General features: G+C 38.3%; 1 protein-coding gene across 2 annotated transcripts in view; it reads right to left on the reverse strand.

The window, feature by feature from the left end:
* Sos2 (SOS Ras/Rho guanine nucleotide exchange factor 2) overlaps positions 1 to 26,657 on the reverse strand; it is an 85,785-nt gene that overhangs the window by 14,876 nt on the left and 44,252 nt on the right. The window contains exons 7-16 of one of the 2 annotated variants that reach the window (XM_051147058.1): positions 25,770 to 25,880; positions 21,704 to 21,802; positions 12,731 to 12,855; positions 11,529 to 12,184; positions 10,861 to 10,942; positions 9,151 to 9,273; positions 5,723 to 5,826; positions 4,131 to 4,353; positions 618 to 737; positions 310 to 472 (exon numbers count right to left, since the gene is read on the reverse strand). In XM_051147058.1, coding sequence (XP_051003015.1) covers positions 310 to 472; positions 618 to 737; positions 4,131 to 4,353; positions 5,723 to 5,826; positions 9,151 to 9,273; positions 10,861 to 10,942; positions 11,529 to 12,184; positions 12,731 to 12,855; positions 21,704 to 21,802; positions 25,770 to 25,880 — 1,806 coding nt within the window. Of the gene's footprint in view, positions 1 to 309; positions 473 to 617; positions 738 to 4,130; positions 4,354 to 5,722; positions 5,827 to 9,150; positions 9,274 to 10,860; positions 10,943 to 11,528; positions 12,185 to 12,730; positions 12,859 to 21,703; positions 21,803 to 25,769; positions 25,881 to 26,657 lie in introns of both variants that reach the window. The other variant, XM_051147052.1, reaches the window with a different exon arrangement.

Below are 26,657 nucleotides of genomic sequence, written 5' to 3' on the forward strand. Positions count from 1 at the left end.
AAATAAAATAATTTTAGGTTTTAGAAAGGGTTATTTCTTTTTTATTATACATTAAAAGTAACTAAGAAATCATTTGTATATTAAATATATACTTAAAATTCTTTGCCATTTATGAGACTATAAATATATCACTGAAAATAATCTACCAGTATATCATCTTGATACATAGATATATACTTTAATAATTATATCTCTATATTTAAGGGGAAAGTAAAGATTTAAAAAAAAAAATTTGCTTAAAAACAGTTAATCTCTTATGTTAATTTTATTTGCCCTCCCAAAAGAAGAAATATCCAAGCTAAACCTTACCTCAAATGTGTGGTCTAGCCTGTACACTGACACTGAATTGACAGCACTGACTATCTCCAACACACCGTTGAAATTATTCAAATCTTGAAACACTTGCAGAATTTCTACGATTCTACTGAGCACCGCCACCCGCTCTTCAAAATTTTCTGCTTCCACGATGCATCTAACAACAAAATAGTCATGGCTTAGAAAAGTTTCTTCACCACACTTGGAAAACAAAAAACCACTTTTAAAAACAGAGTTTTAGCTTAACTGTGACTTAGCAAATCACTACTAAGGAACGTCAGCTAGAGTAAATGAAAACTTACTTTTCAAACCAGAGAGTGAGGTTTGTTGTATGGCGAATCATTTTTAATAAATTTGGAGAGTTTATTTCTTTATCTTCTTTGGTCCAGACACTCCCTACCAGCTCAGAAGGCTGCACTTTCCTGTAGAAGGACAACAGTCAACACAGCTCACCCTATGAAGATTAGTATCACAGTTATCTAAACACTTCCAAACATGAACTGAGAAATACATAAGCAAGTTAGTTCACACAGAAAGAGACCCAAACAGCCATAAACATGGAAAAAATATTTTATTACTCAGGAGAAAAATAAAACCCTCTAAAACTAGAATAGGACCTCATTTTATCCCATCAACTAACAGAAGTCTAACAATTACACCAAAAGGAAGCAGGAAGCAGAGGGCAGGAAGTCTCTGCTGCTGGTACTGAGGTAAAGATGGGTCCATCCAGCATTTGACAAATAGGTTGGAAATATCTCTCAGCACTGAAGACACCCATACTAACTGGCAGAGCAACCCAGCCTCTATGAACGCACCAAGGCTAAACTTACACAGTAGTAGGGATGCACCTACAAGAATGCTCAGTGAGGTGCTGCTTACAAAAGTGAAAGCCCCAGACAGCCTAGAAGCTCACCGTCAGGAAACTAGGGAAAGCACAGAATAGCCATAATGCAGTTTACACAGTGGCTAAAATAAGTAAATTGAACTACACATCAACTTGCACAAATATCAAAAACAACCTTAAAAAAAAACTTGGTACAGTGTAGTATCATAAATATATGTGGCTTTAAGACATGCAAGCTAGGGGGCTGGGGAGATGGCTTAGTGGTTAAGAGCACTGGCTGTTCTCCCAGCAGTCCTGAGTTCAATTCCCAGCAACCACATGGTGGCTCACAACCATCTAGACTGGGATCTGATGCCCTCTCCTGGCATACAGGTGTACATGCAGATATTGCACTCATATACATAAAAAATAAGTAAATAAGTCTTTTTAAAAAAGGTATGCAAGCTAATGCTTTGTATTACTTAGGGCTATGCACACAGAAACCTAAATTATAAAGACAAACAGAGAAAGAATAAACATCTAGTTCTGGGTAATGGTAATTTCTAGGGAGAAATGAATAACAGTGTAATTAGGGAGAATTATAAATATTTCAATCTTATCTGTAATGTTTTTTATTGTCCATGAACATTCATTATTATTTTTATTTTTGAACGCTTGAAGTAACTAATAAAAAACAGAAGAGAGTAAATCATTAATGAGTCAGGATTACGTAATTCAAACTGGCCAATGTCACTGCCATCAATGTCCTATAGTTTTCAATACTTAAAAAATTCTTTTTGGGCCAGGCACAGTGACTCATGCCTGTTATCCCAGCACTTGGGAGGCAGAGGCAGGCAGGTCTCTGTGAGTTTGAGGCCAGACTAGTCTACAAAAGTGAGTCCAGGTCAGCCAGGGCTATTACACAGGGAAACCCTGTCTCAAAAAACAAAACAAATTGCTTTTTTCTTTTTAGTCAGTATACTTGAAGACAAATGGGTACTTGCTAACAGTTTTTTAAGCATATTTATTGTTTTCTTAGAAAGGGCTCAGAATCCAGACTGGCCTTGGGTTCTCTCTGTATCAGAATATAACCTTGAACTCTTACTTTTTCTCCCTCCAGCCTTCCAAGTGCTGGCACTGCAGGCACGTGCCCCATGCCTGGCTTTTTTAGATTAAGTTTTCTAATTCTAAAATTTACAACTATTCTATCAGTAGAAATTTACATGCAGTATCAATGTCTATATGGTACCTTTCTTCTATCAAATCACAGAACAAAGAAATGCATTTCTATGTCACGAAAGCATGTCTACATGGAACTACATGCTTTAAAAAATTGATATACATGTTATGTTGTTGTTGTTTGTTGTTTCGAGACAGGGTTTTTCTTAGCTGTCCTGGCTCGCTTTGTAAACCAGGCTGGCCTTGAACTCATAGAGATCCACCTGCCTCTGCCTCCCAAGTGCTGGGATTACATGCCTGTGCCACCACACCCAGCTATATGTTAATTTTTTTTAACTGATATCACATTCATTCATGAGGGAAAACTTTAATCACTACAATATGCTTTGCTGTCTCTAGAAACAAGTTCTTTTATGTCACAAATCACAATGTATACCTATTTTAAAGACCACTTTCCACATTACTTAAAATATAGCATGGCCTTTTTTTCTTTTTTAGTTTTTTGAGACAGGGTTTCTCTGTGTGGCCTGGGCTGTCCTGGACTCGCTTTGTAGACCAGGCTGGCCTCAAACTCACAGCAATCTGCCTGCCTCTGCCTCCCGAGTGCTGGGATTAAAGGCGTGCGCCACCACACCCGGCTTAGCATGACCTTAATAGGCTGCTCACAAACACTCGGTGACATGTTAAAAAGGTTAGATTCTGAGTCGTACAGCCAGTGCAACCACAGCCACAATTCTAATGAAGATGGTTCATCTGATTCTTTCACAGTCTCCACAGTGCTAGTGTTTATATAGCCTTGCTTTTCCCTGTGCAATTGTTTAAAAGAGAAAAAAAAAAAAAAAGCTGCTGGACTACAGAAATGGCTCAGCAGTTAAAAGTACTGGCTGTTTTCCCAGAGGATCTCAGTTCAATTCATAGCACTCACATGGTGGCTCACAAGTGTCTGGAACTCCAGTCCCAGAGGGTCCATACCCCTAGGCACCAGGCATATGCAGACATTCACACAGGAAACTACCCATTACAAAAAATAAATTAAAAAAGAACAAAAAACAAACAAAAAAAACTCCTGATGAGGATAATGTCTCCAGGATATTTGTACTTTTCAGTTTATTTTTTTCAGACAAGGCCTCATATAGCTCAGGTTGGTCCTAAACTTGCTATATGTAGCTGAAACTGGCTTTGATCTCTTGATCCTCCTGCTCTCTACTCAGGGCTGCTGGGATGACAGGCTTACAGCACCACACCCATCCAGGATACAAAAGAGGGCTTATTTTTCAATAGGAACAGTTACCTACATGGTCTACAGTAGCCACTAGAGCCTATAAATGAAAGAGGAAAAGACTTGCCTCACTTAATACTCTATTCATTTATCTGCCAAGAACCTTATCCATCCTGGCTGTACTGACCTCAGACTAAAGTAATCCAAGAAGTATGAGGAATAGGTCAGAAATGACCTGCCGTGGAAGCAGCTGCTATTCTGTGGAATTAGTCATTTTCTTGTCATTAGGAACTGCTGTCTCTAATCTAGGCTTAGTCAGCTACTGCACAGTTTCAAAACAAAACACCCACTCACAAGAACAAATAAGCATGTATAGTATATGCATGTACACACACACATACACACACACACACACACACACACACACACTTATTTCTTTGAGGAGGAGAGGTCGAGAAGACAACTTGGAGAGGTCAGTTTTCTCTTCACTGTGTTGCCTCACAGCTCTTCTTAAGCACACAGGAATAACCCTGAGAGCAGGTAAGAAGTATATCCAGTGCTCTTGAAATGAAGCAAGAAGTCAGCACTATCTACCTGTAGAGATCAGACTCCAAAAGTGTTAGCTGCCGCGCAATCTCTATTGGATGAAGTGTCATAAGGTCAAATGTTTCAAACTGTCCTGGTCTGCTTATATGCCATTCAATTGGTGGAGGTGGACTTTCAAAGGTAATATTATGGCTTATTCCATTTGCCTGAGCTTGCTTCTTCCTCTTGATGATTTTTGCAATGGACTCTACCCATTTCTTCATAGCTTTCCCTAGGGTGAAAAACAAAAGAAAACAAATAACCAGAAATGTCCTTTACTTGATAAACAAAACTGCAAGGGCAAGATTAGCTTTCACCTGGCTTCAGCAACTACAACATACTTTGTCTTTTCACTCATATTTAAGTATATGATTTTAAAAACTCAAAACTAATTATAATGCCATTGTTACATATAAAAATTGATCCCTAACACCCTTTTTCAGATAAATTCTGGCTATGGGGTCCAAAAACTGGTCTCAAACTCTAAATCCCAAATGCTGGTATTACAGACGTGTGCCACCACACCTAGCAAACTGATAACTTAATGTCTTCAAATATTTTGCTAGAATTAAAGTTTAACCCTCAAATGTTTTCATATAGCTGACTTATTTTTAAAAGGGCACGAAGGGCTGAGGTATGGCTCACTGGTTAAGCTATGGCTCAGCTGATCTTCCAGAGGACCCAGACTCAGCAACAAGCACCTACAGCATTCTGTGTCTCCAGGTCCAGAGGATCCAATGTCCTCTTCTGGCCTCTACGGCACGGAGACATGCACATAAGCAAATAGTCATACACACGAATACAATTAAAAAGAATACCAACATGACATTTAGCCAATACATTATTTTCTTTAATATACACGTTTCCCTTTATCACTCAAAATGCTTGCAGTTTATTTGCTGAAGAAACTGTGATGTTTGTTCTGTGGATTTTTCCAAGTTTGCATTTTTGCAAGTTCATACCTATGGCATCATGTGCAATGTTTATCTAGCCTCCTACCTTTTTTTTTTTTTTTTTTTTTAAACTAGAGTTATACACACTTAGTCTAATTCTAATATTGAATGTCTGGTTATCTTTCTTTTTGTGGTATTTACTAATTCTAAGTCTCTAGATCATTAAAAACGTTTAATACGTGCACATGTGTTCATGTGCACCGTGTTTGTTCAGGTGTTCACAGAGGCAGGAGAGGGCTTCAGATGGTCTGGAGTCCGAGTTTAGGCAACTATGAGCGTCATGGTGGGGTACTGGGAGCGGGACTCGAGCTCCTTGAAACTGCAGCAAGGTAGCCCCGAAATATTTTAAAAGAAAATAAGAGGTTTTTTTACTTCTTTAAAAGAGGTGCTTTCAAAAACTTTAAAGGGGCTGAAGGGACTGCTCAGCACCATAGTACTGATGGAAAGGAACAACGGACAATGAACTCCTGAGGAGGCAAGATTCTGCACCTCAGATGACGTTAAACACGCACGAGATTGCTTTAGAGCAGACAGCAATTATCCAAGTATTATTTCAGTTTTCTAAATATAACTAATTTATTTTTTAACTAAAAGTCACAGTAAATTCATGTATAACATAAGATTCAATCAAGTCTTTAAATAATATACCTCTTACACTTGAAATGAAGGATTCTAGTCTTTCAAGCAATTCCAAGTCTCTTTCAAAGTCATAAAAATGATGTTCAACCCAGTGGCGAAAGACATTTAAGATCCTGATAAAATGGAAAGAAACACTGAGTGAAATCCTAGTGTTCAGTTCCGCTCCTTTCGCTTCTAATGATGCAGTGAACTTCATAGGCATAGGCAACACAGCACATAAAGCCTCCAATCTGTACTCAGTACTACACATGGTTCAAAATACAAACAGGCTGTTTTCAAGGACAGGCACCACATTAACACTTTGAAAGTATTTTAAAGTATGAAACCTCATTCTATGCCTAATTACTCATTTATGTTAAGAAAAGGGTCACGTTCTTTACTCATATGTAAAATAATGTTCCACAGTATATTTTTAAATTCGTACACAGAAAAGGTGTGTGTGCACGTGCATGCACATGCATGTGTAGAAGTCGACATCATGTGTCTTCTTCAATCATTCCTCTACTACTACAACAACAACAACAACAACATCATCATCATCATCATCTTCATCATCATCATCATCATCATCTTCATCATCATCATCATCTTCTTCATCATCATCATAGACAGGTCTCTCATTGGACCTGGGGCTCTGATCATCATCATCATCATCATCATCATCATCATCATCATCTTCATCATCATCATAGACAGGTCTCTCATTGGACCTGGGGCTCTGATCATCATCATCATCATCATCATCATCATCTTCATCATCATCATCATCTTCATCATCATCATAGACGGGTCTCTCATTGGACCTGGGGCTCACTGATTAAGCTGGGTTGTCTGGCCAGCAGCTCCCAGGATCCTCCTGCCTCTGCTTCTCCAGTGCTAGGACAGCAGGCTCACACTACACTACCACACTTAGACTTTTACATGGGTGCTAAAAACTGAAGCTGGGTCCTCATGCTTGCAATGACAAGTACTTTATGCACGTAATCATTTCCCTAAGCCCCTGGAAATAATTTTTAAAATATAAATTTTGGTGCATTTTCCACTAATAATGGAAAACTAGCATTTGGTATATTTGATTTTGAATTCAACTGCTATCATTTCTTTGTAAGCTACAAATAAGTATATAATCTTGTAGTTTATTTCCAAAAACAAAAACACTCCTCTGGACAGAGCATTTGTTCTGTATTATCACAAGATGGTTACTTATGATATTGCCAGTAGACAGATTTAATCATCTATAGAGATGTGATTTCCACTCCCTACCCCAGATATTCTGTAATATAAATTAGTTGCATTAGCATTTTTTGTTTCAATATTTTAAAACATGACTCTTTTCAGTTCTATCCTATTCTTCCCTCACAGGAGAATGAGAGACCACAGTTAGCTTTCATTGTATCTCATGCACAGCAGCTTAGAAATACACCAAAGTCACAGAACTGTTAGCTTTTAGTTTATGCCTAGCTCAGTTAAAATAATTCCGTTTCCTCCAAGAGCAACACAATTCTAAATCTGTTATATGAAAGGAGAAAGTCTTATCATCAAATTTTATCAAAACCAAAAGTTTCAGCTTATCAAAACATCTCCTAGAAAACTGATGGGATAGCCATTATGTGGAAAAAAATATTTGCAAAATGTTTTCCTGACAAAATGCAGTAGATTGCAACCTTCTCAGCTCACCTCTACACCTCAGCTAAAGAACAAAAGATCAAGCAAAACAGGCAAGAAGTTCTAAGCAAATTTTGTATGACACAAGTTGAATAATCAGTAAGAAATAAAAGTTCTTAGCATCCTGAATCATTAAAGAAAAACAAAATCACAGCGAGAAACTGTTATGTGCTCAGAAATACAGCTAAGGTACAAAGCAGGCACTTCTAAACACTGGTGAGGATATGAAACACTGGGACTCACAGAGACTGTTCTGGGTAACGCTTATTAAAGTTTTGATAATTTATTTTATAACTGAGCATAGACCTAAACTTACCAGTTAGTCATTCTGAGCCATCTGGTCACACTAAGTGATAGAGTTAGATTCACAATAAGATTTATGATCAAGTTTATAGGAGCTTTAGTCAGAATAAAGATTGGGAAACATTTGTCTTTCTAAAGAGAAACTAAATAAATTAATATATTCACAGAATGAAACTCTACCATATCAATAAAATTTAAAACTACTGATACAAGCAATTTGGATCACCCTCAAAAGGATGTTAAATGGAGACAGTCTGAAATGAAATAATAACGACCCATTTCGGTTCAATTCTAAAGAAGGTAAAGCCAGTCTATGGAGAGCAGTCAGAACAGCGTCTTTGGACACAGAACACAGCTTTATTAGAAGGGATACAAATGATATTTCTGAGGTGCAGCAAAAAGATGTATGGGTCTTGCGGGGCTTGGCGGCACACGCCTTTAATCCTAGCACTTGGGAGGCAGAGGCTGGTGAAATTCTGTGAGTTTGAGGCCAGCCTGGTCTATAAAATAGAGTTCCAGGACAGCCAAGGCAGAGAAACTGTCTTGAAAAGCAAAACAAAAACCTGTCAGTGCTTAGTAGCAAAAAAGAAAACATGCTGGCTAAGGAAGTCAGACATGGGTTTTAACCCTACTTTGCCACCCCCTTTAAAAAAATTTTTTTTTAATTTCCTTATATATAAAGTGGACATAAAATTATGTTATTTCCCTAGCACTACAGAAAACAAAACAAAACAAAAAACAACAACAACAAAGAACCACATGGCGTTGCAAGGGTAAGACAGAAAAGATAAAGCACTAACAGGTAAGTACCTAGCAATGTATAACTGCTATAATTAAATACACTTTCACTATTCCTTAAAGAATCAAACGTCTAGATATTCTGAGGAGAAAAAGAGCTACAGCCTCCATAAATACTATATACTGTCAGAGCATCCACAATTACTATATTAGTGTAGTGGGGTATAAAAGGGAAGAAATGGGGGAAAAGGCTAGAGTGGGCAAGTTTATACGTGGGTACATAATCTGAGCAGATTCTCCTGTGGGGGCGACACTGAGAACCTCTGCTAAGTTGGCTAGCTGCACTATCTTGGCTCAACAGACAGCAATCAAGGAGGACACACCAGAAGTCAACTTTGGGACTGCACACCTACATGAATCTGCATACACATGTGCCATACACATGTGAACATGCTTATACACATGCATACACACCACATGTACAGGCAAAAAATAAAAACAAAAGGTGTATAAACAATCTGTCACATGACATACACAGATGATACACCTAAGATATATTTAGATAAATAAGTTACTTTAAGGCTACTTATTTAATAATTACCTTTACAGAGAAAGAAATGAGGAGACAACCAAAATAAAGTTAATAATAGAAGTATTTGTATTAAAAGCTAAGAACTTCTGTGTAAATTATACTATGAAAATATTTTTAAAATGTGAGATTTGGGTCAAACCTAAGTTGCACAGGCTGGACGTATTCCTTACGAAATCTTTTCAGATCGGCACTGATTGGCTGCTCGCCTTTCTCCAGTGCCAATCTGTCTGCCTCAGTAGGTTCTGGTTCTGGAATTTCAAACCTAGAATAAAATCAAAAGAGGAGAAATTTGTTCATAAATGAAAGCGGCTTTTACTGCAACAGGAAAAATGTTTTGGCTCAGCAATCCTTTTTCTATCATTATGTAGAAAACATAATTATGCTTACCCTCTGTAAGAAAGTACTCACATAAGCAAACAGCCTTGCGTTATTTGGTATTGTATTGTATTCCTTCCTTCCTTCCTTCCTAAGATGTATTTATTTATGTTTTCCCTACCTGTATACCTGCATACCAGAGGAGGGCACCAGATCTCATTACAGATGGTTGTGAGCCACCATGTGGTTGCTGGGAATTGAACTCAGGAATTTTAGAAGAGCAGCCAGTGCTCTTAACCTTTGAGCCATCTCTCCAGTCTCTTGTATTCTTTTCTTTTAAGAATTTATTCTTATTGTTAATGTTATTTGTTTGTGTGTGTGTGTGGTTGTGTATGCACATGTGTGTGTGTGTGTGTGTAGGTGCCCATGGAGGCCAGAGGCATTGGAGTTGGAGTTACAGACAATGTAGGGTCTTCTGGAAGAGCAGATACATGCTCTTAACCCGAGTCATCTTTCTTGTCCCTGTACTCTTATTTTTTAAAAAGTGTATAGGTAGCACTTATCTGCACAAAAATAGTTCACATTTTGTATTTTAAATTATAGCATTTAAAATGTTACTTAAGCCAGGTACTGTGGAGCACACCTATAATCCCAGCACTCTGGGAGGCAGAGGCAGGTGGATCTCTCTTGGTCTACAAAGTGAGTCCAGGACAGCCAGGGCTACACAGAGAGACTCTGATTCGAAAAACAAAAAACAAACAAACAAATGAAATACAAACAAACAAGACACTTATTATACAGTATGAATTTCATTTTAAATCTTAATATTTAGAAAGTAATAATACAGAAATAGTTCATTTTTAGGCTCAATATTACATGATTTTTAAAAATAAGAAATACTATCTAGAGATAGAGGTTATTAACCTGTGGGTCATAACCCCTTTGGCAAACCTCTAGCTCCAAAAAATATTTACACTAGGATTCCTAACACTAGCAAAATCACATAGGAAGTAGCAGCAATGAAAATAATTTTATGGCTGGAGGTCACTATTATTTATTCATATACATACATACATATATATATATATGTAATGAGGAACTATATTAAAGGGTCACAGCATTAGAAAGGTTGAGAACCACTGTTTTAGAGGTACATATAGAAATATTTAGATAAAATTTGTGGTCTAGAATTCAGCTTAAAATAACCCTGGGGGCAGGATTATTCTTCTATCCTTGTACACATTTTGAAACTTATCACAAGTTTATTGTAAAAGTAAAAGGTAAAGTAGTATTTTTAAGGAAAAAATTAAAATTTATCAAAACACATGTTTTTACCCTTTAAGCTTGTTTTTTCCATTTCCCACTTAAAACCCTAGGGCACACTGAAGAGCCCTCAGCAGCAGAGCCTAGGTAAGCCTGGTGAAGAGAACAGTTCTATTGCTGGCGAAATCAAGCAGTTTAAGAACTACTGAGTATTAGGAGGATCTTTGCAAAGGACAAAAATGTTAACATAAGTAAATCATATCTTCCTTACCGTTCGATGAGCAAGCTTAGCAATTCCTGTGGCTTACAAAATGAACGGTACGTAGTAAGAAAAGTACGAACAAAATTGGGATCTGAAAAAGCAGAGCAAAGAATAGATTTCATGTTTAGTTTACCCATTTTAAGTAACTCCAAGTACCAAGTACCACATTTCTCCTTCTTTCCTTTCAGTTTTAACTTTTACTCTTCCCAATGTAGCTTTTTACTGACAGATGTTTTCTCCCCCACCCCCACCGCCCCAATACAGACAAGGTCTTATGTAGCCCAGGCTGGCTTCAAAAATCACTGTGAGCCAGGCACACAGTGGCACACGCCTGTGATCCTAGTACTGAGGAGGCAGAGGCAGATGAGTTTGAGGACAGCCTGGTCTACAAAGCCAAGTCCAGGACAGTCAGTGCTAAAAGAGAAACTACGGCTTGAAGGAAAAAAAAAAAATCACTGTGGAGAATGAGGATTATTTTTAAATTTAATCTTACAAATAAACATTTTATAAACATTTATTGTCACTGGAGTTAATGGCGCATTTTAGAAATGCTTAATAAACTATTTAGTCCTCTTGACTTCTCGTTGCTCTTTTACTAGTGAGGCACTCTGTTTCCCACCCCGCCCCCCAACTCTGATGCATTTTGAGCACTGGGCCCAGGCTCTAGGCCCACACACCTGCGTACATGTGGTATGTCAGCCTTTCGATCAGTTTCACCACGGTCCCTCCCTTAATGATGGGGATCCCACTTCTGCTTGGCAGGCTGTCTTCAAAAACAATGTTTTCCTCAGAGTCTTTCACTACAAAACGATACACGTCTGCACTGGGTAGCCTCAGTGGCTGCTCCTTCTCTTCCTTCAGCAGTACAGAGTCCAGCATTCTATCCAGAGTGCCGCGGTAGTGGAGGGAGACGAGGGCTGCCATCCAGGTACTCTTCTCTTCAGCCGACTTAGCAGCAAATATCACACTGTTTTCATCTTTGGATACCAATTCAAAAGCATGTTTGTACTCACAAGTATCTTCTTTATCACAGATCTGAATTTTCCTCATGACAAACTTCTCCTTTAATCTGTATTCTGCACTACTATAGCCTGGAAGTCGGGTCTGTCCATGGTTAGGTTTACAACTGATCATTAAGCCATCAAAGAGGAAAATGTGCCTTTCATGTTTAGCACCAATTCTGGTCAATGGCCCCTCCATTATGAACTCGTTACAACACTGTCCAATATCTTTGCCTTCCCACCCATCTATGTTTTTCTGAATTTCATTCATTTTTTTGATAGCCAAGTGCTTGCTTCTTAATTGGCGATTGTAAAAAAGGCAAACAGGATCCCTGAAAAAAAAAAAAAAAAAAAAAAAAAACCCAAGGTAAATTTGGCTTATTCAATGGTAATGATTATGTAATCCTAATCAAATAACAAAAGCATTACACTGAGTTGAGGAGTTGAGGGTACAGTTCAACGACTAAGTACATGCTTAGCATGTAAAAAGCCCTGGGTTTGAATACCCAGCATTTAAAAGATTAAAGATTAAACTATATTACTAACAATTATTTTCTTCTAGCCCTGTCCCTGAATACCAACTGACTCAATTTTACTACTGTTAAAGTACTACAGCTGAATATTTCATTCCTAGAGCCATAAAAACTAAAATTATAAAAAAAATTCCACATTGCTTACATAAAATTATATAAAATTTCATTAAATATGTATTTAATTTTATTAAATACATCCTAACAATATAACAATGGTAATTTTCTAACTAAAACTGGCCAAAAAAGGATAAGGGTAACTTTCAAGAATGCAGCATCATTCTAAATCGCACTTGGGAAAAGTGTGTATCACAGTGAAGGAACATGTTTGAAACGGTCTAGAATTACCCAGGTCGGCGTCTAGGTGAGTGCTGCTTGTAAATTCGGTCCATGCTGCCCTGGAGATTCATGAGGGCAGTGATTGCCTGATTCAAACACTCTCGGTCTTCCTGCTCTTCGCTGCATGCTTTCAACTGCTAAGGGGAAAAGACAAAATTACAATGCTTGGTTCGGTTCTCAACTTCTTTGTAGTTAAAGTGGCAGCAGATATTTAAAACTTAAATGTATTTAAAGCTGGGTCTGGTAGCAGTGTTTGGGGAAGGCTGTGGAACCCCCTAGGAGGTGGAGCTTCCCACTGGCCACACCTTAAAGTTTTGTAGCCCCGCCTTCTTCCTTCCTGTTCTCTGCTTCCTGGCTGAGGATGCCGCCATGCTTTCCCCACCGTGATGGGCTGTTGCCCTTTGTCAACTGTAAACCAAAGTAGTCCTTTCTCATTCATGTTGCTTTTTGTCAGGTATTTGGACACAGCAAAAGGACTAATATAGTTAATAAAAACAGCTGTAACTTTGTGTAATTATATATACCATCTGACCCCTTAAAACCAACTGTCTTTTAACAAATACAATGAAGACATAAAGTACTGTCAGCATAATAGTCAATAAAAAAAAGGCAACCTTTTTTCAGAAACTTTTCATCATACAAAATAGCTTACAGTACTCAAAGGTTGATGTTTAGAAGTTACTTGTAGGGCCAGCAGACGACTCAGTGACTACAGTGCTGCACAAGCCTGAGGACTTAGTTCAATCTGCAGAACACACTTAAAGGCAGAAGGAGAGCCAGCTCCACAGTTTGTCCTCTGCCCTCCACATGTGCTCCCTGGTGCCCAGACCCCATCACAACACTATACACACAATACAAAAAAATTTTTCTTTTTTCCGAGACAGGGTTTCTTGGCTGTCCTAGACTCATGCAGTAGACCAGGCTGGCCTTGAACTCACAGAGATCTACCTGCCTCTGCCTCCCGAATGCTGGGATTAAAGATGTGTGCCACCATGACTGGCTTAAAAAAAAGATTTTAGACGTTACTTTTATTTACTATTATGAAGACATAAAATAAGATAAACTCCTAAAATTATTACATGCTCTCTAACAGTTAAATACTTAACTTCTGGCAATTTCAAAGCTTTTACGTGAATTTGTAATACACTAGAATAAGATAAACAAAGTTTAACACATCAATGCGTCAAAGGCTGTGTGTAAGCAAACACTATAAGGGGTTTTATTGATATACTTTTAATTTTTACATTATTATATGTGTATGGGTGTTTCATCTACAAGTGCATTTATACATCATGTGTCTGGTGCCCACAGAGGCCAGAAGGGGGCATCAGATCTGCTGGAACTGGAGTTGGATTTGAGTCATCATGTGGGCACTGGAAATCCAAACCAGATCCTTTGCAAGAGGATAATTTTATGTCGGATTAAAAGCTAATATTTTAATCTTTTAATGGCAATCAAACTAGATAGTATTTAGAAATTATATAAATATAAATCTTTATGTGGCCATAACTAAGAGGAAATTATCACTTCAGAAAATCTTAAGATACTCAAATTTATTTCATGATCTTAAACGAGAAAATCTGTGGTAAGATTTACATTTACCTCATATTTCAAGGAGTTAAAACGTAACTATTTGGATGTTGCTTGCAGACCTGGCCCAGTACCTTTTATTTGTGTCCTATAAACTGTCCCCTACCTAGAATATACGAGATATCAGATTTTCCAAAGATATGCAAAAAAGTCTTGCCACCAATGATTAACAATGAAAATAATTTAAATGACTATACTAGAAGTAATGTCTTAATATTTAGATTACTAAATTAATACTGAAAAGATATTTTCAAAATACCACTGAAAATTTGTAAAAAGATCTGTGCTTGGTTATTCTGAATTTTAAGGTAAATACAACCAGAAGAACTATTTACGTTGCCCGTATAAAAGACTTCTCAGGGTGGGGAAATGGCCCAGTGGTTAAGAGCACTTGCTGCTCTTCCAGAGGACCTGGGTTCAATTCCCAGCACCCACACAGCAGCTCATAACTATGTGTAACTCCAGTTCCAGGGAATTCAACACTGTTTTTCCTTTGTAGGCAATAAACTTATATAGTGTAGAGACATACAGGCAAAACACACACATAAAAAGTAAAAATTAAAAACATTTCTTATTTAAAAACTATCTCAGCTCTACATTAAAATATCTTAATGGGTGTAGTGGCACATGCCACTAATCTCAGCACTTGGGAGGCAAAGACAGGTAGATTTCTGTGAGTGTGAGGCCAGCCTGGTCTATACAGTGAGTCCCAGAGGAGCTAGAGCTATATAATGAGACCCTGTCTCACTATGTATATATGATATATATATACATACATATCAGATATATAGGTTTTAATAAAGATGGATGCTGATGACATACAATGTTTATAGGCTTTTAATTTTTATTGATTAAAACCTCCAATTAGCAGCAGCAGTGAAAAGTCTACCAAAACTGGAACTGCCCTAAATTCAGTTACAAAGCTAATAAATTTCTCTTCTCCCTAAGCCTATTCAAGCAAAGTCCTTCCCATGTTATCTTCAAACAGTCATATAATGATTACAAGTTTGCCAAGTAGAAAAAGGTCAGGAGAATTAGAATTTCCCAGTAGTGACAATAGCTGTGTGTATAATCTCAGTTCAATAATTTGCTAAATATTTCTGATTTTCAGCATTAATATAAATGGAGTGGGAAAAAAAGATATATAGAGAGATGTTTGTAGCACTGTGATGGAGCCCAGAGCTTGGAATATGTAGGCACCTCTTTACTAAGGTGCATGCATTATCAGTAATGAGACTTACAAATCAGCTTAAAGACTATCCAGGTTGCTTCTCTACAGGCATTTGAAAGGATGCAGTCTATACTTCTAGAGCTAACACAGAAGTCACTGTGGTGTCCCACGTCTCCATAAGCTTTCTGCAATACTGGCCTCTCTCCTCACTCAACTGGTGAATTTAGTCTCCAATACAGGTTTGGGACCAGCCTGGATTACATGAGACTCTGTCTCAACAAACCAAGAACAAAAGGCTTTATTACTACATCTAGAATATAGCAATTTTGTGATCTGTCTCAATAATGTCTTTTTAGGTAATCTTTCCTGTTTCAAGACCTAGTAAGTGTTGCACTAAGTCGTTACTGTTTCTTCTAATCTGTAGAGCTACTCAGCAAAGCTAGTTACCTCTACGTCAGTTATCCCACACTACTGCTGCATTTTGGAAAGTTCTTAGAGTTTAAAAGCAGAACACAGAGATGGGTTTCACCATGGATTCTCCCACGCACTCCGCTCCTGTTGGCTGCCTTCTCCTACTAGCTCCCTCCAGCCAGACTCCTTCCTAATCCACGTGCCGCCTTCTGCTCTCATGCCACATGCATTTTGTACCTACTTCGCTCCCTTTGGTTCTCCTCCTCGCCTTAAGATCGCCTTTTCCCCTTTCAGGGCCACTTTTGTGCCTTACACCCATGTCTCACATATATACAAGTTACATTCTAACATTGACATGTGAGAGAAAACATGGTATTTGTCTGAGACTGGATTATTTCACTTAAATTAATAATTAACTTCCAGTTCTATTTTCCTGCAAATGTCGTGATTTCACTTTTACTCATGGCTGAGTAAATATTCATTGAGCATCATATTTCTTTATGTTTACCAACATATGAATGTATTTATTAAGCATTTATATTCTAACCACTTGATATTCATGTTCTGTACTAAATGATGAAGTCCTTAAACAATAGAGATATGTCTCCCCCACCCCCATTTTTAGTATAATTTGGTAAGTACCCAATAGGCAGTTGTCAAAAGTAAACAAGATTGTGAGTGTTTAATACTTAAAGTTTTTTGTGTTTATACACAAACAACTGAATATTTTTTTACTTCTCTGTGCATTACCTTTTATTTGCTTACTTAATATTTATTACAACTCAGTGAGATATGTACTATCATAACATAGATGAGGCAAAGTATGTACAGAAAAGTTAGGTCCTGCTGTCCTTCACATACAGGGGGACGTAATCCCCCTCAGGAACAGTCATAGGGGAGGGGAATAATGGGAAAATGGGAGGGAGGGAAGAATGGGAGGATACAAGGGATGGGATAAACATTGAGGTGTAACAAGAGTAAATTAATAAAAAAAATGGAAAAAAAAAAGAAAATTAATTAAAAAAAAAAAGTTAGGTCATTTGTCTATGAGCAGCAAATTACCTATGCAAGCCCAGGAGCTCTAACTTAGTGTGTTCTCTGCCATGCCACTCTGTTGCCTCTCTATGAGAACAGACTGAACTGTGCAAAACACTGGTCTATGCCTTACCTGGTGATAAGTTAAAACGCTGACTAAACAAAACCCTTCCATATAAACATACAGTGGGTGATTGGGATTCAGTCCAGTGATGGCACCTGCCTAGCACACACATGTGATCTCCAAGCCCACTCCTCACCTCAGCAGACACCTGCTGCACATCATGTTACCTGATGAATCTAGGTGGAGGAAGTTATTCTGGGTTTCAGAGTAAAATGTAAAAATTATTTCCTAAAGAAACTTAATATTGGCTAATCTTTCTCAGTGACTCTCATTAAGTCATTAATAATATATCTTAAAATTAAGCTTTACAGACTTCTTGAAGAGATTATTTTTTTATTCTACAGATAAATATCAAGAAAATGTCGAAGGCCTAAAAGAATGTTATTTTGATTTTGAATAAATCATATCTGAAATGAGCTATCTAGGAAGAGGGAATTTCAACTGAAAAAATGCCTCCATCAGATTAGCCTATAGGCAATTCTGTGGGACACTTCCTTGATATAATGTATGTAGTAGGGTCCAGCCCACTGTGGGTGATGCCATCTCTGAGCATCTGGGTAGCTTAAGAAAGCAGGATGAGCAAGACTTCGGGGGCAAGCCAGAACACAGCTCTCCACCACAGCTTCTACATCAGCCCCTGCCGAAGGGGCCTGACCCAATTCCCTCAGTGACGGACTGCTGTCTAGAAATACAGGATAAAATAAACCCCTTCCTCTCCAAGTTGCTTTAAGTCAGTGTTTTATCACCACAATAAAAACCTAACTAATACAATATCCTTTATAATAAAGGATATATATGTGGAGTGTGGTGGTGCATGCCTTTAATCTCAGCACTAGGGAGGCAAGGGCAGGTGGATCTCTGAGTTCCAGAACAGCCAGAGGTACACAGAGAAACCCTGTCTTGAAAGCAAAAAAAATTAAATATTTATTAATAATTAATTGTGTATATTTATATAAATTTGACTATGGTAATTATAGTTATTTATAAATTGAAAAGTGAACTTTTGCATAAAGACTGAAGTATATATTAAGAAAAAAAATCTAAAACCTAGTCTTGAAAAAAAACTGACGTACTTAAAATTGGTTCAGGCTTTGGGAGCACAGGATGCTCTTCCATAGGACTCAGGTACTATTCCTAACTCCTACATGGCAGCTAGGAATTTAACTCTAGTCCCATGGGATCCAACACCTTCTTCTGGTGTCATGGACAACAGGTACACACATGGTATAAAGACATACATGCAGACAAAACACCCATACATAAAAAATAAAATTTCAAGTTAAAAAACCCTAAAATTTATCTCTGTAAAATAAGTGGCCTGTGATCAACCTCAATGTATTTTAAGATAGGATAGATGGCATACTATAATTTATCATTCTGTAGCTATTTTCCATCTTTTCTTTATCATAAATCTGAATTTGAAAAATAAACATCAATTAATGTTTATACTAAGTTCACAAGTCTTGGAGAACCACAGCCACAGGTACTTACACTACAGCTGGCTTCTCGCAGACGGCCCTGTCCTAACGGTACGGGTATGCATGAAGCACTCAGGAATCGGATGGTCTCCCCTGCGTTCTTAGGGCTCCGTGCCAACGTGAGTTTAATGTGCAGTGGCACTTATCTAAGAACAGTACTGAACTAAAACAGTATCCTAAAATGTCACCCATATACTGATAGAAAATGTCTGAAAATATATATCTGATAAAGAATTAATGATAGATACAGAATTCTTATTTTAAAAAAAAAACAACCTGACTAAAAATGAACAAAGGATGAAAAGAGACATTTTCTCCCCTAAGGAAGATAGAGAAATGGTTAACAAAAATATGTTCAAAAAAAGTCAGTACCACAATTCTGAGGGAAATCCATAGTAACCAAAAGATAAGTGGGACTTAAATAAAGCACTTAAAGTAATACTATCATCTGTCAAAGTTGTGTTTCTAGGCTTCACTGATAAAATACTACATAGTTTCTTCTGCTGTTATTAATATACTGGAGTTTATGTCCTTTTCTGGTTGGCAGTGTTTTGCTGTTTGAAATCAAAGATAACAGATATTAACTACATTTACTTATTCATTTTGTGTGCATATGTGGATGTGGCATGCCACAGCATGTATGGAGGGCAAAGTCAGTCCTCTTCATGCACCATTTGGGTCCTGGGGATCACACCCAGGTTGTCAGGCTTGGTGGCAAGCACCTCTATCTACCCTTTACATATATCTTGATATACATATGCATGCATTTCTCTGGAGCAGTGGCTTTCAACCTTCCTAATACTGTGACCCTTTAATACAAATCCTCATGTTGTGGTGACCCCCATGCATAAAAGTATTTATTGCTACTTCATAACTGTAATTTTGCTACTGTTATGAATTGTAATGCAAATATCTCTGTTTTCCAATGGTCTTAGGTGACCCCTGTGAAAGGGTTGTTTGATCCCTAAAGGGGTCACAACCCATAGGTTGACAAGCACATCTCTAGAGCACATACATACTCATAAGTAAAGCTGTCACAGTGCACACATCTTCAAGTCTCATAATGTCAAACCACTTTCCAAAGCTGGTTGTATGGTTCAGACTATTAACAGGAGGTATGCTAGGTCACATGGCCTTTTTTGCTTCTTCTCAGACTGCTAAATAGGTCATCTGGTGCATAGGTAATGGTTGTGGTCTTAATTTGCATTTCCTTACTACTAATGAGTTTGAATGTGTAATTACTGGCTTTTGAATAACCTCTTTTTTGTGAGTCATTCAAATCTTGTGAGGTTTAAAGCATCTTGTTTCTGTGACTTATTTTTCTGTTCCATGTTCCTATTTGTTATTATTGCTGTGTTAATTAAAATCCTAACATCCTAAGCTTGTAGCTTCATTAACCAGACACGGTAGTTTCTGTCTGTTGGTCACTGCCTGAAGCTTTAAGGCCCCTCACCAAGAAAGGACTTCTTTCCTCATGTCTAGTGCCTTAGGTGGTGTCTGTTCCCCTTTAATGCAGGACTGCTCAGGAAGCAGGAGAGGAAGATGGAGCTCTTCTGGCAACCACCCACTCTCACTGTCTCCTCAGTCCTACCCAACCCCAGACAGCACAAGAGCACTTCTGTCTACTAACGAATACAATTCCAGTACACCTTGCTCAATAACTCTTTCCCAATTTTTCTTTATTGTTCTTCATGAGAAGCAGCTTCCTGCTTGACTGTTCTGCACCCACCGTGAGGGTCTGGTTTGCATTGCCTGTTTAGACTTTGTCCATTGACTCCACAGTTAATAATTCTGGAATAACAGCTGGGCTGATTCTACAGCTGTCTTTTAGACATCAAGGTAAAGAATTTACTTGGTAGTTTCTAATGAACATGTACCTCAAGAATATATTTTTACGGTGTCTCATTACCCACTAAGTGCCTAGAGTTCACCACTGTTGCCTTGTGTCATGGAGGTCCTGCAGCTATGGCTCTGTGGGATCTACTCCTTTATATAGCAGTTCATAGATGCGGTAGATGTCAGGATGGGACACCTCAAATTCCTGGATCTGGGCCTGGCTGGTAGCTGAGCTAGCTGGTCTCCAGCATCGCCCTGGCTAGCTCACCTAAGTGCTGCAGCTAGCAAAGGGCAGGGTCAGTTCTCCCTGGCTCCCCTGTGCCCACTGCAGCAGGGCCAGCTCTACCGTGCCGCCCGCTGAGGTGCAGAGTCTGTGGGGCCAGCTCTCCCACTCATGACCTTGGAGCCCTCTCTCCTTTTCATGTCCTCTCTTTTGTTTTTGGACCCACAGAGTGTAGTTATTTTTGCCAGATCTATCTTACATAAGCAATTCATAATTTTCATCTATAACATTGTTCAAATTTTTCATCAAACCGGACCAATGACTCACTGCAGTAAACATTATCAAGTAAAGATATTTGGATGAAAGGGTATATTGTATGACACACTGCCACTTCCATGATGAGATTTTTTAAAAATAATAATAATATATTATTATTTTATATTATTATTATTAGTAGTAGTAGTATATTATTTTATTTTGGGAGGGAAGCTGCAAGGGTACAGGGTGGATATGAAGAGATGTATGATGTGAAATTCATAAATAATCAATAAAAAGTAAAAAACATGGGGGAGAAAGAAGTGTTGGCAACGCCTGGAGGGGGCAGTGGAAGGGGAAGGAGTTGTGATCTTAATCAAGATACATTGTTTACATGTGTGAAATGGTCACATAATAAAAGCTATTCTGCAACAGTTCTAAAATTAAAAATATTTTTTCAATGATAAGTACTGTGGAGCTCCAAAGATTAATTTTAAAAACATTCTTCCATTAAGGTTGATAATTGAACATCTATGTGACAAAATGACAGACAAAAATCAATTTCCTTAAATCTATCTACAAAATGAAAATGATGTGAGAAGCTGTAAAATCCACAGGATAGTCTCTGAGATCCTTGGATAGAAGTATGAAGTGTTAGTATGTATCCTTTTGGGTTCTTAGGTGTTTGCTGGCCCAGGGCTTCTCAAGGTGCATAAGCATTCTATCACTGAGCTCTATCCCTAGGCCCAGGACACTACATTTTTATGAGTGAAAAAAAATATTAAGAATATAATCAGATCAAAATTAGGTTTTAGGCTTGTAAATCTAATGGCTTTGTTATAGGGAGCTTTTGCCTTACCTTTAATAATTCAAAGTAATGCCAACAGTGATACACTGGCACCAGCATAAGACGTGGAAGGACATAACGAACAGCCTCCTTGAAGCCATCAGCAATGGACTGCAAAGAAAAAAGACGCAGTGTATTTCTGAAACCAAAGGCATGTAGCAGCTGGGCCTAAGAGAGGCAGCTTTAAAATACAAGACACAGGCTTACCAAGGTGATAATACTAAGTGCATCGTACTGAAAGTAAGTGCTAGAAATCAGGTTGTCCCTTCCCTAGACTCCTGTACATTACTGATAGACACCTCTCTGGTCTGTTATATGGAGAAATAACTTTCACAATGTTGTCTACAGATTTTCCTCAAACACCTAGGTTTTCACATACCCTAAAGGAATTTTTAAAAGCTATTTACTATAAGTAGAGCTAGTCAAGGTGGCATATACATATAATCCCACCTGTTGGGAAGCCAAGGAAGGATGGTTGCACATGATAGACCTTCCTGAGCTACAGATCTAGAACCTCTCTTAAAGAAGAAACAACAACAACCAATAAATACAAGGAAATAATGTAAGTTCAAATAATTACAAAGAATGTATTTAAGGATGTTGTATGCTATAAATGTTTCTAAAAACTATTTCCCCAGTGAGTAAATACATTTCAGGTTTAGCTTGTTTATGAAGAATATTTGGTATTTAACTCAACTGACAAAGCTAGCTCTGCTTACAAAGGAAATAGCTGTGTCAGACTGGGTTTGTCATGAAACCTGACGAGATTAATTTCTTCTAGCATTTGCTATCAATGTTCTGGATGCCCCTGTTCTCTAAAACATCACATTGAAACCTAACCCCCATGAATTAGTTTTACAATTAGGATATGGGGACACACCCTCAAGAATGGAGCTGATAACCTGATACGGGCTTATGGGACCGTGCTGGCCCCTTCCACCATCTGGTAACACAGTGAATAAGATGGGGCCTTCATGAACCAAAGGAGAAACCCTCATCAGACCATGAATCTGCCAGCATCGTGAGTCTGGAATCCCCAGCCCCCAGAACAGTGAGAAACAAGTTTCATCTTTCAGCTACCCAACTGACAATACTTTGTTACAGCTAGCTGCATGATGGACTGGCACAGCACTAAGCTACTTACTGTACTGACCTGAGTCAGCCAGCTTAGTTCTAGCTAGAACCAACACAACACTTTAGAGCTAGTCTACAAGGCCATCTGCTTTATTAATTTGCAGTGAAATGGCTACTCAAGTGCATTCTAAAAATTTTGCACTGTTAATATTCAGTAGAAAGACTTGTTTGATAATAACATGAGCTAACACTTACTGAATGTGTAATAGGTGCAAAACATTGTAGCGATGTGTGTGTGTGTGTGTGTGTGTGTGTGTGTGTGTGTGTATAATTGAGAATATAATATATAAATGGCTATATACTTATATAGTAGTCCAGAGCCTGCACCCGATATGCACAATTTCTACCACTGAGCTACATCCTCAAGCCCCTGAGATAGTTTTCTTAAATTATATTGTACTTCTCAGTTGCTTTTGTTTTCTGTTGTTTTAAAGACAAGGTCTTATTATGTAGCTCACATTGGCCTCAAACTTGTAGCCTCAGTGTCCTGTGTGATGAGAATATAGGTGTTTAAATCACCAAGCCTGACTTTTCACTAACAGTTTCTAAAGATGTATTTTTGTTTTCTTTTTAATGATCCATCACTTCAACTGAATGATACTGTAAAGTTAATACAAATGAGTTTGACCTAAAAAACAAATGGCCTTATCTAACTCTTCATTCAGCGGTCACCTGAGCAATGGCTTACAAAATCAGACCCTAGGGACTAGGATGTAAGATGTTTGCTAGGTGAGTGAAGGCACTGGGTTTGATGCCTAGAACTCCCTCGCTGTGCCCTCTCCAGGTTCTATGGATTCAGATCTCACAGAAAAGACTTCCTGGTTTTATTAATACTTTGCTTTGTTTTTTACTTGGAAACTGAAACCAGGGCTTTTATATGCTACATTAGGTAACTGCTCTACTACGGATCTCCAAACACAGCTCAGACTTTCTAGTAAAGTAAAAACAAAACAAAAACTATTTTCTTGGTGGGTTTAATCAGTGTGCCAGGTTCTTAGATGAAGTTTTCCCAGTTATGTTGTTCACTTTATGGTTTATATGAATTCAACTGACTTTTAAAAAAATCTCATTTTGAAGTAAACTTTTAAGAATTAAATGAAAATTTTATTCTATTTGAAAGATTTCTAAGGATAGTACACTAGAAGAAGTTAATGAAGGGTATTTTCATTAAAGACAGCAGGGAGAAAACAGTCATTCAGATGTAAATGTTAGATTTGAGTCAGGTGTGCTTGTGCACATCTGTAACCGTGGCTCCTCAAAAAGAAGGATCACAATATGAGACCAGCTTGTGTTGTGCAATGTAGTTATACCCTATCTCAAACACAGAAGTGAACAAAAGACTGTGGAGGTAGCTTAGTAGAAGAGTATTTGCCTATTGGACAGGTCCTGAGACTCTAGGAAAAAGGACACACACACACACACACACACACACACACACACTTCCTCTCTCATACACAGACACATACATTCTGCCCCCGCCCCAAGCATTATGGCCTAGGAACACAACTAGGAAATAAGCAGCACAACAGTGGGTGAAGTCACCAAGGACAGCATGGAAGTGCTGAGGCAGGGGGCTGAGACAGACTGGGATAAAACAACAATAAGGAGACTAAGAAGAAACCAGAGACAACAGCAACCAGGAGAAAGAGGACTGTGGGAGCCAAGAGGCAAGAAGGACCTAACAAATACTACTCAGCTGAACTATTCTCCAGCTATGGCAGGTAAGTTTCGTACAAGGCAGTTCTTGGTGTTGTAACCTGATTAGGACTCAGGAAGAACTGAAAAATCACACAAAGGCAGCTGACTGCACAAGGAAAGGCCACAGGAAGGCTAGCTGGAGTGACAGAGGTTTGCTTACTTATTGCCTTGTCTCAGGAGCACACAGATCTGACCATAGTTACATGCTGGAGCAAAGAGCCACTCCAGAGGAAGTTTCCATAACTAACAAGCTGTCAATCACCATCTACCAGCATAGCCTTTGCTGAAACGTTGAGGAAGAAAGCTGTGATTCTGTCTCACTCTACTTATTTTCATCTTACCTAGGAAGTACTTATTCCCTTTTAATAAGACATTTATCTCCTTTGAAAAGATTTTATTTTTTATTTATGTGTGTATGGGTACCTATGGAGTCCACAAGAGGGGCTGTCCGATCATGGAGCTGGAGGTACAGACACTGTGGGTGCCAGGACCTGCACACCAGTTCTCTACAACAGCAGCACACACTCTTGATGCTAAGGAGATGGCTGAGCATCTCTTCACCTTCCTTAAACTGTCTGAATGATAAAGAAATGCGTGCTGAAGCCAGGCATGGTGGAGCACACATTTAATCCTAGCACTCAGGGAGGCAGACGCAAAAACAAACAGTATTGTTATGTATGAAATTATTCTGAACTATTAATTTCTCCTCTAGCTGCAAAAATAGCTTTCCAGCTTCATCTCTAGACCTGTTTAAAATGTTCCAGAGTCAATGGCCACTAAGTGTGGATGATGCACATTAAGGAAGAACTCAAAGCAGAGAGGCTGCTTTTCTTGGAAGCACCAGGACTTGAGTCAGACCTCCAGCACGCACGTTAGGAAAGCTGGGCACAGCAGCCTGTGCTCACAGCCTCGTGTCTGGCGGTGAAGAGGCAGATCCTTAGACCTGCCGTCCAGCCAGCCCAGCCTACTTAGTCTATCCCAGGCCAGTGAGAGATTGCCTCAAATAAAGAGCTGGGCGGAACCCAAGGGACAATAACTGAAGTTCTGTCCTAGCCACACATACACATATGCACTGTGCGCGCACACGCATGCACACACCCACGCACACACACACGCTCAGGCACACACAAAAGGCACTTGAAGGACTAAAGAAAGATTTTTTTCCTACTTTCTTCAGAAAGATAATGAAATATTTCTTTCTTTCACGATAAAATTAATAGCTGATTGATAATAAACAACAGTTTACCTGGAAATGTAGAGCAACTGCAGGTCTGGCCATTAACTTACTGAAGTGGTCTTGAAATGCTGGTGAGAGGATGTCCTGTGACAATGTTTCATAGGGATCAAAAGCTTGCTCCTGTTTTAAAAAGTGTAATGTGCTAGGTTTAAGGAAAACATTTAATACTAACATGGTACAAATTATGTAATGACGATATTTTGTTCATGTTTCCAACTAGGTCTTATCACTATTTTCTATTTCTCAGAGAAAATAGTAGTCATGGTCACAGGGGATACATTTTTTAAACATATGAATTGTGGACCTCAAACAATAAATAAGCAGTAACTGGCTTTAAGACTAAATGACTTGCATGCCTTTAATTCCAGCACTCGGGAGGCAGAGGCAGGCGGATCTCTGTGAGTTTGAGGCCAGTCTGGTCTACAAAGTGAGTCCAGGACAGCCAAGGCTGCAGTGAAACCCTGTCTCGAAAAACAAAAAGAAACAAACAAACAAAAAGACTAAATGACTGGTTTTATAGTATCTAACTATTAAAATGCATATTTTAGCTCGAGAAATTTAAAGTCTATTCTTTTTTAAAGAAAGCTATAAATATATACTTATCTAGGTTGAAATAAACTTATTAAATGCTACCTACCTATTCTACAGTTTCCAACATCAGAAGAGTAAATAACAGTAAACTAGTAACACAAAGCTGCCAAATTGTCTAATGCTCATATTTAGGAAAAGTCCAGTTATTTAAGAATGATCAATAATCTTAAACTTTAGTTAGAGCAAAGGGATTTATTTTCTTTTTGTACCTTCAGAATACAAAACAGAGGACTGGAAGATGATCCAGAAGTTAAGAGCACTGGCTGCTCTTCCAGAGGACCAGAGTTTAGCTCCCAGCACCCACAA

The sequence above is a fragment of the Acomys russatus genome, chromosome 1 (genome assembly GCF_903995435.1).
Source record: "Acomys russatus chromosome 1, mAcoRus1.1, whole genome shotgun sequence".
NCBI lineage: Eukaryota > Metazoa > Chordata > Mammalia > Rodentia > Muridae > Acomys > Acomys russatus.